Below are 21,000 nucleotides of genomic sequence, written 5' to 3'. Positions count from 1 at the left end.
CTCTCAATCAGCAGGGTTTAACCTCACAGAACCCCCCGCCCCCTCTTTCCTCACCCAACACCCTCTCGTTCGGACAGTGTTTCTGAAGTCCAACTAAGGGCTTAGTAAAACCATTCAACTGAGACAGTACAAGACTCCACTCTTACTATAAGGCTCTACTACCTGAGATAAGGGAAGCGTAGATAGAGCAGCCAGGCACATTTTAAGAGGGAGAGAGGGCTGTAGAACCAGTACAAATAAAATGTATATGGTCCAAAGAAACACTGACATTATGTATTGTAAAAATAAAGGATTATATATACAAGCCAACCAAGAGATTCTTGCGTAAGTGAGTGTTAGAGAACATTTTAATTTATGTGCCAATTCCTTTTAACTTTAGAGACCCCCAGCTCTTTTGCTGGACTCGGGGCTTTATAATTTTTACTCCCGAGTGAGTGGGACCTTTCTCACTCATGTCTTTTCTTGACTAAGAATTTCTATGTTCCTTACTGTTATAGAGTCTGGTAAACTCTATAGGCACCTGCTTTTGCATTATGGCACAGCATTGTTTGTGCAGTACCACTGAGCAAGTCCCTTAGACTTCTCTTAATGTTGAACTACATTTTCTTGGGTGAGCTACTGTTTCCAAGACTAGCAAGATGACCCCCATCTTACTTACCTTTACTTTATGGGGTCCAGCTCACATCACCCTATGTGGAGTGCTAGTGAGTTACATACCAACTCACCTGAATGGCTGGTAGCAATGGATTCTTTTTTACTTCTTAGTGACACGCATGCGCAAGCTTAATCTTCAGCTGCAGTGCTGGACCCAATGGTAACCATTTTCTCAAAATGGCCCCCTGTCTTTTTTTCGCCATTTCTTGTTATTTAGTTTCTTCTGGGCTTTTACTCTTTTTGCGTGTTTTGCCGTTGGCAGGCTTCAGCCTTGAAGCCTACCCAGGCTCCAGTGTGTCTGGAAAGGCAGGAAGTGAGGGAGGGTCCCTAAGCTTCCCTGTCCTTTGTCTCTAGGTGTACCTGAGTGAAACCAGTTCCAATCGTCTGACTGGCTGTCCTTGAGGACAGCCACCCTGCTGTGATTGACAGCCTAAGGCTGTGAATGAATGGGAACTTGCATAAAAAGCGAGGTTTTTGGGACTAAGAGCAGGGTCAACCACTGGAGGACAACATCCGAAGCAGAAGACTAGAGGCAATGCAAGCAGCACCCTCCTGGACTGTGAAGTGCCTGGTGAAGCCCTCCAGCTGTGCTGAGCCAGTTTTCGAATCAACAGGGAAGGCCCGTAAAGGACGACTTCCTCCCTTAGGCTGGTGGGACCGACTAGCATCGAGAAACTATTTTTGCGCAACCCCTGACTTTCTGCGACTTTCCAAGGCTGCAGAATCCCAATACCCAGGGTACCTCGACCATCTAGGAGTGCATGGTCTTCCTTAGTCCAAATCCGGCCAGATCTTCGTGGACATCCAGAGGACCACACAGAAGCAAGAAAGCTGCATCCAGAGTCCTCTCACCAGAGTCCAGGACAGAGCGGTCAAAGAAATCCGAACCAGAGCTTTTGGTGGTTCTTTGGCGCTGAGAAAAAGGTGCCAAAAACACAGACACTGAATCAACGGAAATCGTTTGCTGCAGAGTCCCTCTCTTGAGTGCTGCCACAGGAGCCTGCCAGACATCCTCCATTTCGTCACTACGACCAGCAACAAGGGTCTACTGCATTGCATCCTGAAGGCATTCAGCTGGAACAACTTCATTTCAAAGGTACTGTGGGGCTGTGGTACATTATTCCTTTTGCCACTTGGGGTGCTTCCTATATTGGGGAATGTAATTTAACCCTACACTAAGCTCACCTCAATTTATCTGCATTAGTCTTACAGCTTGTGCTCTCTAAAGGCGACTCCTCTTGAGTTGCTGTGATTTCTCTTTTGAACACCGACCATTTAAGAACATTTTTCTTCGAAGAGCATCAGCACTTTGACCATTGACTTTGGCTGTCCTGGCTCCCTAAAGGCATCCTTCTGAACCTATTGGCTTTGGCAGTGCTTTTTCCCTTAGATTTTAAATGTTGAACACTAATGCTTGGACGATAGACTGCCTGCATCCCTTTTGGAGAATCTAACTTTTCTTATAACTTATCAGTCTGATCTAACCCTGACCTTTCCTTCCTTACTGCAAAAATTATACTATGTAAATACTATACTGACCTCAACTGACGTCACCTCCAGGTGCTGGAACAGAACATATGAATGAATTACTCAAATGCTTTATTGTTCACTTTAATTAAATCTTGACTTGAGATTAATGTTACAGCTAATTACTGATTTTTAAGAATGCTTTAATATCTTTGTGTATAAATAAATGTATTATATAACTAAGTGTTTACTTGGATACCTGTATTTTCTGGTTTCATTTTACAGCTATACAGGTCACATTACCCCTCTTAAAATAAGCCTGGCTGTTCAGTCACACTACCAACTTGTGTAGTAAAGGCCTATATTAAAAGTGGGCTACCCAATACCAAGAGCCAAGTGTTGTGCAGTCCCACACCAGTTGGATTGCACTAATATTTACCTGACAATAACACTAACCAAATGTTTTTCTTCCCAAAAATCACTATTTTATATGTGTATGCTGATTAAATGCAAGTATTGTAATACTTTGTGGGTGTGCGTTATTACTGATAACTGTAGACCTGTCAAAATCCTCTAACAATTGTACATGTTCAGAAACTACCAACTAAGAAGTGGCCTTTTAAAATTGCTGTAAAGTATACCTCTGTGTGTTGGTTTATTGTGCAACTATTTAACAGTGACGCTTGTGTAAATATAATACATTATATTTTAATATACATTTATGTTCAAGTGTTTCTTTGATGTGCTTTACTAGCTAGGTTCAGTGTACTTACCTACAGCACACATCTTCCTCTTAAGATGCGCCTGACTGCTCTGTCACTCTACCAAGGTCTCCATGTAGTACAGACTGATACTAGGAGTTGGGGGGCGGGGGGAATCTACAAACCACTGGGATAGCTTAATAAAGTCTTATCGCCAAGTAGGACTTGAGGAAAACTCCCCTAACACCAGGCTTTGTAGAATTATCAATTGTTTTTCAAATACGACTTTTTGCAGTGTCCCAAAATTATTTTTAACTTACTTTGAGGAATAGCAGTAACCCAACAGAACGGTCATATGAAAAGGTGAACAAATATGCTGGTGTGCCTCTTTAAGAGAAATTATAACAAAACAATATCATGGGTTGATGCCTCTGACCTAATTTTAATCAGTGGCATCGCTCGTGGCAACCTTCCACTCCAACACCTTTCTGTTTCGCTAAAGTCACCCGAGTGGGATGGGCACCCCGATTGGGGGCTGAACTTGCCATGCCTAGAGACCCACGCTACACATCACTGACAATGGCAAATGAACATGAACATTTCTGGTGTTTCGTGTGGTTATGTGCAGAAGTGATGTGACATAGCAGCTCGGGCTCGACTGCCTCTTTTAGGATGGGACCAAGCTTGATTTGGATTTAGTTTTTCCTCTTCTTTAATGGCATGGCAGGCTGAAAAACTAGGGCTTGGAGAGGTGCCCAGAGCAATGCCAGAGGTTATGATTAATTCAACACCTTCCAGCATTCATCTTTCTGTTTTCTAGTGCTTTTTACGAGGACATTTTTATGCAACTTTGTAAATATTTCATGTACTAATAGTACCTGATGTCTAAAAAATTAATCCTTGAATCAGCACCAGATTCGCTAGTATGGGTTTGTTTCACTCTGCATACCAAGTGGGTTACAAAAAGCGAAGCTGCTACTTGTCCAGGACCAGCAGTCTCAGCAGAAGAGAGGTACGAACTGGCATATGTGGCTGGTTAACAGAGCACATCACCAAACTGTATAGCGAGTCGTGACGGTGGGCAGAAAGAAGGGAAAAATGGAAGGGAAAAATTCTAGATTACCCTGTGGCAGATCTGGGGTGATCCCACTCGCTAAAGACCAATCATCCATAGGATAAGGTTGTTAAGGTACCTGAATCAACCCAGATTGCTCTGAGGCTATTGTGGACTTTTACAAGCGCCAAAGGCTGAACAGTGATATATGTTAACAGGTCACCCGAAGCAGTGCCCAACAATTACAGTAAAACATTGATGGCAGAAAAGGATTAAAGTGCCACAGCCATGTACAATCTCAATAGTTTATGATTTTGTAGCTCAATAAAAGGTCTAGTTTTTTGGTTTTGGACTCTTCTGCTCATCCTGTAGAGCAATGCGGTCTCCAACATCCCAGAGATATCACTGCAGCAGCAAACAGTTTACTACCAAACTCATTCAACTGCAACTCATCCAACCTTGATGAGGATACTAGGAGAACATGTGATCTTAAAGACATTTATCAAAATCATTTGGAATGAAGGACACAAATAAGTTATCTGAGAACCAATAATTTCACCGAAAATAAATCAGAGTGATAAGTTTTAAATACAGAGAATTGGTTAAAATGGATGGGGTAGGGATTAAAAAGGATTGAAAAACAGTGTTTGGTGGGCGGGGGGGAACCACGCAAAAAAAAAAAAAAAACTCCTACTCAGTATTTTGACTTCAGTAAAATGTAGCACTCTGATTTTACCGCTGGTAAAAATCACATATAACCGTTGTCTGTCCCATTACTGTGGCAGGAGATACCTGAATGTATTCCAGACTGTTCAGTAGAGGTGGCTTCTTCATTCCAAAGTCGTGAGGTATGAGTGTGTAGAAGCGATTGGACAAGTCCAGTATCTGAGGCTCGCTGCCCCCACCTGAAACAGCCTGCAGGAAAGGAGAAGGAGAGCTAAGTGCAGCAAAACCATTTGTAAGGCACCAACACTCTCCACATACATATATTCATGGTATGATAGGAGACAAATTACTCATTTCAACTCATAACACCCCAAAAGGAATACATTCATAACACCCCAAAAAGAATACATTCAAAATGTACAATAACATTGGCAGAAGGGATAATTTTTTAGGTCCTCATGAGCTGACTTCCGAACATGAAAATGTTTCCCTGGATTGGAGATCACCACCTTTTGACTGGTGTTTGCACTGGCTTCTTCTCAGTGTGTAAACAGATGTACTGCACAGCAGCCAGCCCTACAAACTGCTGTGCTTCCTTTTACCTGACTTTTTAAAACAGTTTGCTCCATTCTTTGATAGTAAAATGAATGTGTTACTTGTGAGGGTAGTACTCTGTTAGGGAGAATTCTCAAAAATGTGCTAATTCCTCTATACCTTAGAGACCCCCAGCTCTTTTGCTGAACTTTGGGACTTTGCACATGTAATTCTAATTGTTTGTGTTTATTTCTTTGGTTATGGAGTCTAACCAACTCCATAGACATCTTTTTCGATTGTGTCACACAGCACCCTCAGTGCAGGGACACAAGGAAGCCTTTGAGGCTTTCCCAAGGTTTAACTACCTTCTCTGGGATAAACTACTGTTTCCCAGAGTAAGTAAAGTGAAATTGACTTTACTAGTCTTTCACATACCCAGACACAGCACACCCAATCTTAAATCTAGATACTCAAGTAACAGTCAAATGTTACCCTTTACTCTCAGAACGGCTGGCGCAGGGATTTTACAACGAACTACCATGATTTTTCCTGACCGCAAACTATTCGCAGCTCCGGTAACGTTAAATCGCGGGAGTCATGTTTTTCAAGATGGCGTCTGAGCCCCCTTTGTTAAAACAGGTCCTGATCTTTTTTCACCATTTCTTTGTGGAAAGGTCCTTCTAGAGATTTTCTCTGCGCGCCAAACCAGGTTTGGTCTCTGTTCATTCGCCTTTGGCGGGCTTCAGGAGTGAAGATCGCCTCTGGCACCAGAGTGTCTGGGGTGGGCAGGAAGTGAGGGAGGTGCCCAAAACTCCATGTGCTTAGTCTCCTAGGAGATCCAAATGCAATCTGTGGTCATTAGCTAGCTGACTGTCTGGCAAGGACAGCCACCCTGCTGGATGGGTGACAGCTAGGCTGGAATGAATGGGAGAGAACTGAATAAAAGGCGAGTCTCTTGGCTTGGAAGGCAGAGTCGACCACTGGACGAAGGAACCGAAAAAGAGTTTGAAGAGGACGACTGCTGCAACTCCAAGACTGTTGGTTTGCCCGGTGAAGCCTGCTGCAGGTCTGAATCGCCAAGTTCGCATTGACAGAAAAGCCCTGCAAAGGACGACTTCTCCCTTTGAGTTGGTGGGACCAATCAACTCCAAAGTAAGCCACCTGGACACCCATCTCGGAGCTGGTTGAATTTCCTCAGAGTTGCTGCAGGAAAGCAGAGGACCAGGGAGAGGGACACCAGCTTGTGTGCGTTACTTGCAGCCAACGAAATTGAAGTTTGCCAGTTGTAAGCTTGTGACCAGTCCCAGTGCAGGAGTCCCCAGACGTCCTCCCTCTTTTCCCCACGACGGAGGCCCAGGAACAGTGAGATCTGTAGGAACTGCCACAAAGAGAAGTCATCAGCTGCCTCTCTCTTCATTGTAAGGTACTGTGAAACAAGACAGAGAACTTACCTCTTGCGGCGAAAGTGCTTGAAACCTTTGCAACTTGCAGGCCTAATCAGCTTGTGACCAAACCTACGATTCTTCTTTTTACAAACTACTTCTGAGAATTTGTGCAGAGACTTTACCATTTACTTACCAGAACCGCTTTATCCTATCAAAGAATTAGCCCATTGACTTTGGCCTAGCCTATTGAATTGGCTCTTCTGGTGAACTAGAAGTATTTGCCCTGTCTAAGAATAATTGTAACCCTTCATGTTCTAATAACCTTGCCTTTTACTCCTCTTGAAAAGTTTTCTGAAATAGTATTAGAGTATTGTTAGGCAGAATTGCATGCAGTACCTTCTGAGACCACCACATACAATTAGGACTACAGGTATAAGCAAAAACCTACCTTTGGTATAAGTTTGTACTACACAGTTTTGTGATAGCGATTTGAGCTGCCAGGCTCATCTCAAGAGGGAATGTGAGCAGTACAAGGTTACACAGAGGTCTTACAATCACAGTGTTTCAAGTAGACACTCAAGGTTTCTTGGTAAAACACTTATTAATTTATTACACAATCATTTAGAAAACATTCACTAGAAGGAGGCAACTTATTATACACAAACCAATAAGCAAACCAATAAGTTTCTGAACAAATTAGGCTCCCTGAAATAGGAGCAAAATGGCATTTCAGTTACTTTGAATGGGAGTAAAAAGGCACAATTTAGCAGAATAGATCACAAATACTTTCTTTGGCAGTGCAAAACTCACTGTAGTGACTAACGTACTCTTAGTCCATAGTCCCCTTTCCTCCATACTGTATGGGCATCGCTTCCAAGGGACAGAACCTTTTTCACCAGAAAAAAACCTCCTTCCCCTTTAAATTTAGAGGTGCGCTGGAGCGCATGCGCTGCCCTGACTCCGCCCTCCGGCGCCACTCCTCAGTCCCCATTGACGCGTCGACAATAGATTTAACATTGCCTAATGACACCATTATTATTAGGGGGAGGTTGGTGGGACGTATGGAGGAAAGGGGACTATGGACTAAGAGTACGTTAGTCACTACGGTGAGCAACTTATAATTACTCTTCCGTCCCTTTCCCTTTCCTCCATACTGTATGGGAAATTACAACCGATTGTAGGCCCAGGGTGGAGAGGAGACCATCCTTGAGCAAATAGGTTCCTGAGAACCAAAGCCGCATCAGATCTAGAGCCGGCATACAAACAGTAATGCTTGCCGAAAGCTGAGGGAGAGACCCAAGTGGCCGCCCTTCTTATGACTTGCCAAGGGACATGGCGCTGGAATGCCTTGGCTGTTGCCTTGGCCCTGACTTCGTAAGCGGGCATGTTGGCTGGGAGCAGCTTGTGCTGGCCCTCGTACGCTTCCTTGATGGCAGAGACCATCCAGTGGGATATGGAGGCCTTAGAGGCCCGATAGCCTGGCCTCAAGCATCCGAAAGTGACAAACAGAGGGCGTCCGACTTGCGGAAGCCCTTGGTCCTGTCCAAGTAGAATTTTAGGGCACGCCTGACATCCAGGCAGTGCAGCACTCTCTTTGCGTCATCCTTGGGGGCCGGGAAAGAACGTAGGAAGGACCATTTCTTTGTTCAAGTGAAATGCAATGGTAGAAGGTGAGGTGTCCTTTAGGGGCCCCTTTTAAAGCCTTTTTAGCTGCTACTTGATGTGTTTGAACTGCTTTTAAGACATTTTATTGTATGCATGCAACACACTCAGTGTTCTGTCTGCATAACTTCTGGGTTAATTCCCGACTCTGGATACTTCCCGCAGTCCTCTTTCTTTGCCCATGAAGCTGAGCTTCCCCAGCTCCCACGTGACATTTACTGACATTAAATGTGTCTGGGCTTCCGTCCGCGCAGCGGGTGCGCCGCCAGCTTGCCAAAGGCACAGGTAAGGCAAGCCCCTCTGTGCCAGGTATGTGCCAGGAGGACTGACTGGATTCCTGGACTGCCATGCACTCATCTCCTTGGCACCCCTCGAAACCACTTGGCCCGCCGGCTTTTCCAAAAGCCTTATTGCACCGGCCATCCAGAAAAAGTATAGTAAATCTAGTAACCCCTCCACTAGTAGCACATCCTTGCTTCATTGCGGTTTACTAAATACACGCTCACTGGTAGCGCACGCCTTGGATTGCCACGATCTTATAACTACAAGTCAGCCTGAGCTATTGTTTCTCACTGAAACTTGGCTCTGTGACTCCTCGGGCCCTTCTATTGTACAAGCCCTCCCCAACAACTACAGTTTTCATGTTGACCACCCTTCTATACATCCGGGCAGGGGTGTGGGAATTATACATAGACTCCCTTAATATTTCTTACTCGATACCAGTACACTCTTTGAAGATGGAATGTCTTCTGGCCACTATATCTATATCGGGCTCAACAACACTTATTGTCTTATTTATATCCCGCCTCCCTGGGGTGGATGCCATGTTCTATACTGACTTCCCTGACTTGGTATCAGCTCTCCAAGTCGACCACCCTAATCTATGGGTGTTAGGAGACTTCAACCTGCCTGCCAACTCCACTTCCTCCACCGAGGTTCAACTTTTTCTCATCCTTCTGAGTGATCTTAATCTTCCTCAATTGATTCAAGCACCCACTCATCAAATGGGCAATATACTCAATTTCATTTGTGCTCCCAAGTCACTCATTGCCATTACTTGTCATGTACTTTGGTCTGACCACTATTTGATTTCCTTCACTGTGGTTCTCCCCATCCCTGTCCGTCGCCCTCTTAAGCTGCCCACCTTAAAAAGGAACTGGTGTAAGGTTGATCTCTCTACACCATCAACTTCACTTCTTTCTCACTGTGCTCCTCCCAATTCTTGCAAACTGCAGAACCTGGGTTGTCCTTCCTGGCCGTTGCTGGCTAGCCAAGCTCGGTAAAGAAAGAGCCTATGTGACGGAACCTTGGTTTTCGGATGAGCTCAAAGCACTCAAACTTAGATGCCGCCAAGCTGAACGTAAGTGGAGGGCCAGCTACACAAAGGATACGAAAGCAATCTTTCAGTGTGCTCTTACGACTTATCAAAAAACCATTCTAGCTGCAAAAGGGAAGATCGAGGACACGGTCAATAAGCCTAAGGTGCTTTTTGAGCTAGTGCAATCTCTATGCCTTCCAATTCTGGCCATTCGATCAGAGCCTTCACTTGCTCTGTGCGATTCACTTTCCTCCTTTTTCCATTCCAAGATTATTGTCATATGTGACGACACCAAAGTCAAACTGGATGCTTCAGAAAAAAACAAATCCTTACCCTCCCACTCCTACTGCTTCTTGGGTCTTTTCCTGTGGTCTCTGAACAGAATGCTTGGAAAGCCATTCATGGTCTCAAGTCAGCATCCCCTGCTGATGCCATCCCTTTAGACGTGCTCAAAGCCATCTCCCCTGATATTATTACTGAAATCACAACAGCCATTAATGCATCCTTTCAAGAGGGGTTGATACTTGGCTTCCTGAAACACGCTCTGGTGCTTTCGCTCCTAAAAAAGCCCTCTTTGGACCCTGCCGTCCTGGCGAATTTTCACCCTATCTCCAAACGCTGGCGGCATTGGTCTCTTCCCTTCTTTCATCTTATATGGAATACTCAGGTTACTTTGACATTTTTCAATCCAGATTCCGTCCCGGGAGAGGCACCAAATCAGTTCTCAACTCTGTATTCGATAACCTCACCCGGCTAGTTGATCAGGGCGGGGTGGGAGCCTTGCTTTTACTTAACCTCTCGGCCGCATTCGACATGGTTGATCATTCTATACTTACATCCAGTCTGTCGGACGTGGGCCTGGGGGGCCAGGTGTTGAACTGGTTCGCAGATTTTCTGAACGATTGGGCTCAATCGGTCTTTCTGCCCTCTTACTGTTCGAAATCAGTCGCACTGTTCTTTGGAGTTCCACAAGGGTTGGCTCTATCACCCCTTCTTTTTAATATTTATATCCGTCCACTGCTCCTTCTCATTCTCTCACGGTTTTTGATTTTATTCCTACGCAGATGACACGCAGATTTTGGTACATCTGGATCTCTCTCGGTCCGACACTGCAGCCCGTCTTAGGAACTATCTTGAAGATTTAGGTCCGTGGATGGCTACCAACTCTCTCAAGCTTAATGGTAGTAAAACAGAAGTCCTGGTGGTAGGAACAAACACCCCCCTTAACTACTGGACTCTGGACTTCTGGCCCACGTCTCTCAGCCCCTACGCTCTCCCTTCTCTAAACGTGAGAAATCTGGGAGTTAAGTTCTCATCTTCTTTGATGACTGAGCAAGTGGGCGCTAGCTGCAAAGCCGGCCATTTCAAACTGCGTACTTTGAGAAAGGTTCTTCCTTTCATACCCGGCCATTTTCATGCCTCGGCGGTTGGAGCATTGGTTCTTAGTACAGTGGATTATTCCAAAACTCTGTACTTCGGCCAACCACACTATCTGCTCAATCGGATCCAAATGCTCCAAAATGCTGCTGCTCACGCAATGTTGTGCCCGCCAGCACGCTTGCATATGACCCCCCCCCCTCCTGCAACAGTTACACTGGCTCCCCATTGAACAACAGATTCTATTTAAATCTATGTGCCTTGTTCATCGGGCCTTCTATAAGGATAGAACTGAATATTTGTAGGAGAAGTTTATCTACTATGAGCCTAATCGCCCTATGCACTCCATGACTGCGAAACTCCTAGGTTCCTCGTGTCAAACGCACTCGAACTGGAAGCCGCGCCATCTCGGTGGCCACAGCCAAAGCATGGAACCAACTCCCTTGGGCTCTCCGTGCAACTGCTAATCATCTGGCCTTCAGACGTGCTCTGAAGACGCTTCTCTTCTAGTACTCTAAAAATATTCTCTCACCTGTTACCCCTAGCGTCAAGATGCCTTTGGCGTACGCTGTGCTTTACAAATCTACATAACTTAACATGCAGATGGAATCTTGGGCAGAAATGTCGAGTGCGTCCGCATGACTACCTTGTGAAAGGTGGTATATGGTTCAGAGGCGACCAGCGCCCATATCTCACTGACTCTGCGAGCCGAGGTAAAACCGGCTAGCAAGGCCGTCTTGATGGTGACCAGCCTAATGTCCACAGATGCAATTGGCTCGAATGGTTTGTGCGCCAGGGCGGCCAAGACTATGTTAAGGTGGTCCCACACCGGGGGCGGCCTCTTGGCGGGCGGGTACAGCCTAGTGAGACCAGTCACATGTTTGACGACAGGGTTGGAGGAGGGAAAAATGCCTTTCTCCGAGTTCCTGTAAGCCCCAATGGCTGCAAGGTATGTACGGCAGGTGTCCACCTGTACGCCTGAATGAGCGAGGTGCACCGAAAAGGAGAGCATGTCGTCCAAATTTCAGGCCAAGGGGTTAATTCCCTTGGAGTCTGCCCAGTGGCAGAATCTGGTCCATTTGAGAGGCTAAGGTGCTGAAGCGTTACCTGCTCAGGTACCACGCTGTGAGGGCTACTTTCCCCTGGCACAGGGTGGATGATTGTGCCCCCCTGCTGCGCCAGAAGATGTGCTGGGCCCGTCGGAAGGTGTATCGGGGCACCTCCGAGAGGCTTAGTTCCAAAAACCATGGCCTGGCCGGCCACCATGGAGCCATCAGAATGATGAGGAGTCGGAGAGACTCCTTGATCTTGCAAATTACCCTGTGGATCAGGGCAGTCGGCGGAAAGGCGTAGGCCTTCATGCCGGTCCACTGGAGGTGAAATGCGTCGCCCAGAGAGCCGGGGCCCTCACCCTGCCAGGATGCGAACTGGGGACACTTGATGTTGTGCCAGGTGGCAAAAAGATCCACTTGGGAATGACCCCCACCTGTTGGAGATCTCCTAAATAATATTTAGCAGCTACTCTTAGCCTGTCCGCCTCCAGGTTGCATTCCCTTGGTAGGTGGACTGCCGAGAGATAAATGTCGTTTTCCAGGGCCCATTCCCACATGCTGATCGCCAGCCTGCACAGAGGAGGGGATCTGGTGCCTCCCTGCTTGTTGACAGTACATGCTGGTCGTGTTGTTGGTCTGGATGAGGACAACCTTTCCCTTGAGAAGTGGTAGGAATGCTCTGAGCGCTAGCCAGATGGCTAGCAGCTCCAACCAAATGATGCAGTATTCCTGCTCCTGTAGAGTCCAGGTGCCGTGGACCGAGAGATCTTCCAGGGTGGCTCCCCAGCCCTCGAGCGAGGAGTCTGTGGTGAGGGTGGCCTGTGGAGAGGGTGGCCTGTGGAGAGGGTGGCCGAAAGGGCTTGCCCGTCCGTAGGTTGCAGTCCATGCACCACCAAGTTATGTTGGAGAGATGGAGGAACGTTGATCTCCTCAGATTCCGAGCCCCGCTCCTGATTCTATGAGGCAGCAAAGCTGAATCCTTCTCATCCTTAGTCTTGTGTGCGGCAAAGTTAACAGGACCGCCGCCAGTAGACCCAGGAGATGTTGGTAGCACCATGCCGAGGTCCCCTTTCTGCTGAGGAAGTGGGAGGTGGCCCTCTTGATGGCGGAAAGCCCTCTGAGCACGTGTCCCAAATGAGTCCCAGGAAGGTCAAGAGTCTGCGTAGGCTGCAGCTGTGACTTCTTGAGGTTGAGCGAGAAGCCCAGCTTGTTCCTTGTGTTCTTAAGCTCATGGGAAGAGTGGCAAACCGCTTCCGGAGATGTAGCCTTGACAAACCAGTCGTCGAGGTATGGGTAGATGTGGAGGCCCTGCGCTTTGAGGGCTACCAACGTACTCATGAGTTTGGTAAAGACCCTGGGGGCCGAGTTGAGGCCAAATGGAAGGACTTTGTATTGGAAATGGTAGCCCATGATCCTGAACCGTAGGAAAGAACGATGGGGCTGCCAAATCGGGACGTGTAGGTACGCGTCCTTCAGGTCCAGGGAGCACATACAGTCTCCCGTGTCCACTGTCTCTGGTATAAAAGCTGGCGTAACCATCTTGAATGTTTGCAGGGGTAGGGAGAGGTTGAGGGTGAGCGGGCTGGCTGCCTGGATCTGCGTTCCTGGAAGCCGCGGAACCATTTACATGTACAATCCTTTTCCCGAGCGCTGCTGAGATTGGGTGTACGATTTGGGTGTGGTCTTTGTAAGAATGGATAAAGACTTTGCCGTTTGTGAGCTGTTCTTGTCCAGCTCTTTGTCTGTGGAGGAGTGGAAGAGGACCCTCCCTCGAACGGTAGATCTAGAATGACATCCGCGTTGAATTTCGTTGCCCGGAGCCAGGCTGTTCTCATGTCCGTGGCACTGTGGATTCCATGAGGTCATGCGCCACGAGCTTGGCTTCCGGTAGCCCCGCCATAAAGCGTGATTGGCACTGGGTGGGGAGTTCCGGGAGGAAGTCTGCAATTTGCCACCATAACCGTTGGTTGCCGGCAGCCAGCATGGCATCTGCGTTGGCCTGACGCAGGTGCAAGGAGGCCTGAGTAGATCTTCTTGCCGTACGCCTCCAAGATCTTCTCCTTGCCTAGCAGCGCCGCAGAGGCGGCGGCGGCTGAGGACGACTGAGGCTTGGAGTACAGTGATGCCGCAGCGATCACCGAGAAGTGTGGCCGAGGATGGGTTGAGATCAAGAGTGTAGACCCCCTCCATCTGCCTGTATGTGGCGTCCAGGCATCGATTGGCCGGCTGGACTGAGTGGGGCTTGAGCCAACCCTTATTGGCCAGGGAGACTACATCGGTTTGCAGTGGAATCCCCATGCTGGCAGAGGGGTGTCTCATGAGGACTTCAGCCAGAACCCCATCTGCCGGCTGTTCGACCTCGGGATAGGGGGAGGCCCAGGTACTCCGCCAGGCCAGAAAGTCATTCATGGAAGGCCCTGGCTGAGGATGTGTGTCCGGGTCCTCGTCCGTATCCTGGGGATCTGGTGGATCTTGTGAAGGAGGAGTAGATGGTGTTAAGGAGAATTCTCATTTATGGCTAATTTCCCTCACCTAGTGAGTCCCTCAGCAGCTTTTTTCCACTTGGTAAAAGTGAGCCTTTTTCCCACCCTTACATGCGCTTTGCTATGTGTAATTCTACTTTTTGTGTGATCTTGAGCTCTGGAGCCACACCACTCCATGAGCCCCACTTTTTGTGTGTTACACAGCACCTTCAGTGCAGTGACACAGGGTTGTCAGATTCATACGGACTCCATTTTTCTGGGGCTGACTACTGTCCCCCAGAAACATGTAAAGTTGCCATTAACTTTAGATAGTCACTTAACTACAGACCCCGTACATCCCATCTTACATAGAGTATTGGAAAGGGTTCATTCCTACCCCTTTTTGTCTGTGCCTCTTGGAGCTTTGTTTTACTCTTAACATTTAGACTTGGCTGGTGGCAGTGGTATTTACCCTAACTTTTCTACCGTGATTATACTACATAAACGTGGTACTGTTTTAAGCTATTGTATTAGCCTCAAACATAAACCCGCTTGAACAAATACTTTTTATTTTGGCTCCGGTCGGGTTTAGTCGCCATTTCTTTCTGTTAGAATCCTTCTTGTGTTTAACTTTTCGCGCCAAACCAGCTTTGCCTTCTTTGTTCGCCGACCTTTGGCAGGCTTCTGTCGAGAAGCCCGCCCATTGGCGTCTGGGTGTCTTGGTGGGCTGAATGTGAGGGAAGGGTTTAGTCACCCCTGCACAGGGTCTCCTTGGAGACCCAAGCTGCACTTTGTGTCGATTGGCTGAGGTGGTTGTCCTAGCCGGACAACCCCCCTGCTGAGTGATTGACAGCCAAGCTGTGTGAATGGGGGATTTTGGCATAAAAGGCAGGACTCTTGGGCTGGAAGTCAGAGTCGCCACTGGAACTGCAAGAACCAAAGAGAAGCGGAGAAGACGACGGCTGCTGCTTCTCCCGAGTCCTGGTGAAGCCCTGCTGCAGTCTTGAGCTATCTACCCTTCAACGACAAAGAAGATCTAGTCCGGAGTCTTCTTCCCTTGAGCCTGGTGGGATCAACCAGCTCACCCTCAGCCAGAGAATCCTTTTCTTGGTCAAAATCGCTGCACACAGCTGTAATGGTCCGGATAGCCATCTGAAAAGCCTCTCCTGTTTTAAAGGAGCGCATCTTTTATTCATCGTTGCTTCGCTGCTGCTGGCTTCATCCCTGGGTAGTGCAGATCGCTCCAGAAGGCGTCCTTGTCCCCACGACTGAAGCTCCAGGAACCGTGAGTCTGCAGGAACTACCAGGACCAACTGCCGTGGCACCAGCTTTCTTCAACGAATAAGGTACTGTGTGTCCGACTTCGAGGAATTGGGGTGAACCCTTCTTCCTCACCAAAGGCTTGTCCTTTTCTTCCTTCCCTCTTAACTTTTGCTTCCCTTTGTGACAATATCTCAGTACTCCTGGCAATCTCAAATCGTGAAATCCTCTAACCGTGTGATCCTCGGCAACATGACCCCTGTTATATTTGACACTGGCGCAGGCCTATTGACTTATCTACTAGTTAGAAGGTGCCCTCTGATTCTATCTGCCTTGACAAAAGTATTGCCTATAATGTTTATCCCCAATTCTCTTGTGCTAATTCATGTGCTTAGTGTGTTTTGATTTCGGTTACATTTCTTTCGTAAGACCGAACTGTTGTTACTGTCAAAAAGTGATCGCGTATGTACTCCCGGTAACGTCTTTGTTTCACAACACCGGTCTGTCAAATCCCAATGTACTTACCTTGAATTGTTCTGCACAAGGGGAATTGGTTGTGTGTAGTATATTTGAAGTGTGGTTTTATTTTTTTAAAAAGTGAAGTGTTTTGTGAACAGATTGTTAAAAAATAAATGTAGTTATATTTTTTTAACCAGAAACCATGAGTCAGTGTTTGCCTGAGTCACAGTAATTGTAGTCCTTTGTGTAATCTCCATTACTGCTCATTTGCTCTTGAGATAGGCCTGGCTGCTCGGCCATTGTTACCACTCTTTGTGTAGTACAGGCTTGTACCAAAGGTGAAATTGTACTGCCGCTTGTAGTCTTAATTGTGTGCAGCTTTCCCTAAGGGCACTGCATATGATTCTGCCTAACAGATGGTGCCGGAGGATGGGGTACAGGAACCACAGCCAGAGGGTGAGGAGGTGGTGGAGGTTGCAGAGATGGCTGTGGAGCCAGAGGAGGAGGCTGCACCGGGGTCTAGGGGCCCGATGGAGGCGTCTGTAGTGCCACTAGCATGGTGGGGAGGACTTCCCTGACTGCGTCTTTGATAACCCCCATCTGAGGAGACCTCATGAGGCCGAGGAAGTTTTCGAAGAGCACCTCCTCACTGGCCAAAGAGGTGGCAGGGGGTACCGACAGGGTAGAAGGGGGGACTGCTGGAGCCACTGCGTACTTTGTCCATATGGATGCAAAGGAAAGTTGCCATGCACAAATGAAGGGTAGATTATAGGCCACGTACCTGGTTGAGGGCATTTGCACCTTGACACTTGTTCTTTGCCGAATTCGTGGAATGGCATCGGACGGGTGCCCCTTTCTGGCGCGGCGGCCATTTTGTCGAGCTGTCTGCCACGTACCTGCGACGTGTTGCTCGGCCCGCTGGGCCCAGCCTCGTCCAAGACTCTTGCGTGTGGATCACAAGGCCTACCCTGCTCCTCGGGCTGGTAGGTGCGACACCCTCGACCCAGGGGTCAGAGCTGCGTTTAGGCACCCCCTCGGACGTATTGCCGGTGTTAGGGCATAGCCCCTCAGCCATTTTGCCGGTAAAAGGGTTTACACCCGGTACAAGAACCTTCCGGTCCCTCAACACTGCGCCCGGGAGGATCCCTCGACCCGAAGGCCGGTAGCTGTAGGAGCCTTGTGCACATGCCGGTAGAAGCACTGGCCAGTCCCTCCCGCACGGGAGAGTCCCCGAGAAGGAATCTCCCTTTGGGGGGGCGGGGGTGCAGGAAAATATCTACCTTGGGCCTGGTTCGATGCTTCACGAAGTTCTTGAGATCTTCTGGAGGCTACCGCCATCTGGCTAGTCTGTTCTTCAGCGCCTTCGAGGACAACGAGTCACACACCGAACATGATTGCCAACCGTGGTCTGGGCTAAAGCAACGTAGGCAGAGGGCTTGGGGGTCTGAAGTTGGGAAAAGCCCGGTGCAGGATGGACACCTGCTTAACCCTGTAGAAGTCGACATGGCTGGGGAGGAGCGTGACGCCTGAGGACCGAGTACCTGAATGATAGAAAAGACAGAATTATCCTCGCGTGGAATTACATGGCTGAAGCCAAACCCAGGAGCGCTGATGAATTTGGCCCGTTCCCGTCGACGCGGAAAAGGGGACTGGGGTGTGGCACCAGAGGGCGGAGTCAGGGTAGCGCATGCACCCTGGGCTGCACCCTGCGTGCCTCTAAATTTAAAGGGGAAGGTTTTTTCTGGTGAAAAAGGTTCTGTCTCCCGTCCTTTGGAAGGGATGCCCATAACCTGGATATCACTGGTCAGGCTCTGGCGTGGCTGACCTCTTTCCTTTCCAATCGACCCTCCCAGGTCCAACTTGGGTCCTTCCTCTCTGACATCTTTTTCCCCACCTGTGGCGTTCCCCAGGGATCTAATCTCTCTCCCTGGCTGTTCAACCAGTATCTGGCACTCCTTGCCCACCGCATCGCCGCCCTCTGCCCCAACTTTCAGTGCTATGTGGACTATACCCAGCTCATTTTCAGGCTACCCTCGGCCTCCTCCTCTCCCTCCCTCATCTCTGACTGTCTATCTGCTATCCAGGAATGGTGTGCTGCCAATGACCTCTGCCTTAATGCTAGTAAGACTGAGATCCTACTCATCGGCACACCCACTCCACTCCCTCCTTCCCTGCAGCTCTCTGCCGGCCTCTCTTGGCCCTCTTCCTGCTCCTACCTGCAAGGCAAAAAACCTCGGGGTCATCTTCGACTCCACACTCTCTTTCTCTCCTCATATATCTGACGTCTCTAAGAAGTCACATTACCAGCTGCACCTCCTCAGAGGTATTCTTCCCTTCCTCTCCTTCCCCCAGAAGCTCACTGTCTCCCGAGCCCTGGTTCTCTCGAAGCTGGACTACTGTAAAAGCCTCTATCTTAATCTGCCTGCCTCCACTCTCCGCCCTCTGCAACTCATCCAGAACAGAACTGCGAGACTTGTCCTTGGCCTCAAGCCCAGGGACCGTATCTCTCCAGGACTGAAATCTCTACACTGGCTCCGAGTGGCTGCGAAGATGAAGTTCAAAACCCTCTGCATTGTCCACAAGGCCTTCTGGGGCCTGGGGCCTAAATACCTTCAACTCTCTCTTCCTAAACATCTTCCTTCCCGAGCCCTACGCTCATCCGTCTCCAACTCCCTCATGGTCAGCCGCTTCTCGAAGCAACGAGCTTGGGGTAGATCTCTCTCCGCGGCAGGGGCCTCCCTCTGGCACAGCATTCCTGAAACTTGAGGAGAACCATCTCTGGTTCCGGAAGCACCTCAAAACCTTCCTCTTCACTTCTGCTTTCTCTCTCCCTCTCCCCTGCTAAATTCTTCACCAAAACTGCACTGATTCTGCAACTGGGCCACTCTTACCGACCTCGGTCCTGGGCCCAGTCACTCTTCACTTGCACTGCCTCCCTGGCAACCCCTGCACTGCGGAACTGTCTCTGTATCACTACAGCCCCCCCCCCCCCCAAGCACGTGTCTTCACTTACCTTGCACTTGCCACCAGCTGGCCCTATTTATTTATTATTTTATTTCTATTCTACTTATTTGTACTGCACTCCCCCCTCCCCCTTCCACCTTTTCCCTTCCCCCTACCCCTGCACTTGCGCGGTCTGAATGACACCTGGCCTAGTAGGATCGTTGTCTGTCTTCCCCTTGTTCCCCCCTCCCTGCCTCGTCGCGCCTTGAAACACTTGTGTATAGGCGCGTTACAAATGCCATATCATATCATACAGTATGGAGGGGACGGGACGTAAAAGTAAGTTATAGTTCAGTAGATGACTCGATTTAGTTCAATAGGCCTAGGCCAAAGTCAATGGACTAGTGTCTTGGAGAGGAAAGAGCTGTTCTTGAAGTAAATGTTAAAGTCTTTGCCAAAGTTCTCAGAAATAGTTTGTACTAAAAAGAATCATATGTTGGGTCACAAGCTGATTAGGACTGCAAGTTGGGAAAGTTCCACAAACTTTTTCTGCGAGAGAAGCGTTCTCTCAATCTGGTTGGCACAGTAGCTTAGTATGAAGCAAAAGATGCAGCTGAAGACGTTGGTTCCTGGTAGGTCCTGCAAATCTAACTGTTCCTGAGCCTCAGTCGTGGGGACAAGAGGGAGGACGTCAGGGACTTCTGCACTGCACAGGATCGTCGGAAAACGCAGACAAAATGGAGTGACTTGAGTTTGAGTAGCTGTTCATCAAGCACACAAGCTGGTGTCCTTCCCCCCTGGTTAATCCTAACCAGCTCTGAGAATGGTATCCAGGTGGCTTACGAGTTGATGGGTCACACCAACTCAAAAGGAAGAAGTCGTCCTTGAAGGGTTTTCTCTGTCGAGGTGAGTTTGGCAATTCGGACATGCAGCAGGGCTTCATTGTGCATACCAACGGTCCAGGAGTTGCATCAGTCGTCCTCTTCCAGCTCGTCTTCGGTTCTTTCTTTCCAGTGGTCAACACTGCTTTCCAGTCCAGGAGTCTCGCCGTTTAAACAGTTTTCTCCCATTCATTCCAGCCTAGCTGCCACTCACCCATCAGGGTGAATGTCCTCGCCAGACAGTCAGCCATCCAATAACGCCAGAGTGCATTTGGGTCTACTAGGAGACTAAGCACAGGGAGTTTCGGGCACCTCCATCACTTCCTGCTCACCCCAGACACTCAGACGCCAGAGGCGGTCTTCAGTCCTGAAGCCCGCCAAAGGCATAGAAGGGAATAGTTTCTTACCTGTAACTCCATTTCTCCAGCATTGGTATCTTTCATGGATTCACATGCTTAGAATATTCCCCGTCGTCAGGCTGGGAATCCCCGGTACATTATATAGACCGTTTCCCGTAGGAAAACTTTTTCAACGCTTATGCGTCCTATCCACCTCGTTTTGTATCATGCGTGCCCGCACCGTCAGGACGTCATGATATAAATACAGGACCCACCCCCGCGCTCCCTCAGATTTCGGCCCCCAAAGTAGTGGGGGAACCGGTTTGCATGTTCAGGGGAGGCAGGTGGGCGCATGTGAATCCATGAAAGATACCAATGCTGGAGAAATGGAGTTACAGGTAAGAAACTATTGCCTTCTCCAGCATTGGATCTTTCATGGATTCACATGCTTAGAATAGATTACATAGCAGTACCACCCCCAAAGAGGAGGCGTGCATGCAAACCCATATACTTTCTTCGCAAAGCCCGTTCCCTATGATCATGTATACATTAGAAATCGTTAACATAGGAAAACGAACCACATACAGTCATGAATTCCACAGGATGCAACCCCTCAGCCGGGGCTTACCTTATTGGAATAGGTGTCGGAGCACCGCCTGTCCCATCCGGGTATCTTCGGCATGTTGCTGCGACAGGCAGTAATGGCGGGTAAAGGTGTGTGTAGCCGCCCAGGTAGCCGCCATGCAGATGTCCCCCAGAGGGACTCCGGCCCACAGTGCCGTCAACG

The 21,000-nt window shown here is 48.5% G+C and overlaps 1 protein-coding gene across 1 annotated transcript in view; it reads right to left on the bottom strand.

The window, feature by feature from the left end:
* PARP1 (poly(ADP-ribose) polymerase 1) overlaps positions 1–21,000 on the bottom strand; it is a 921,075-nt gene that overhangs the window by 219,883 nt on the left and 680,192 nt on the right. Inside the window, exon 16 of the mRNA XM_069608683.1 lies at positions 4,669–4,791. Coding sequence (XP_069464784.1) covers positions 4,669–4,791 — 123 coding nt within the window. The remainder of the gene's footprint in view (positions 1–4,668; positions 4,792–21,000) is intronic.

Source organism: Ambystoma mexicanum, chromosome 4q (genome assembly GCF_040938575.1).
Source record: "Ambystoma mexicanum isolate Mex_15411 chromosome 4q, UKY_AmexF1_1, whole genome shotgun sequence".
Lineage (NCBI taxonomy): Eukaryota > Metazoa > Chordata > Amphibia > Caudata > Ambystomatidae > Ambystoma > Ambystoma mexicanum.
Note: the sequence above shows the minus strand (reverse complement) of the source record. Positions and strands in the feature narration are given on the sequence as shown.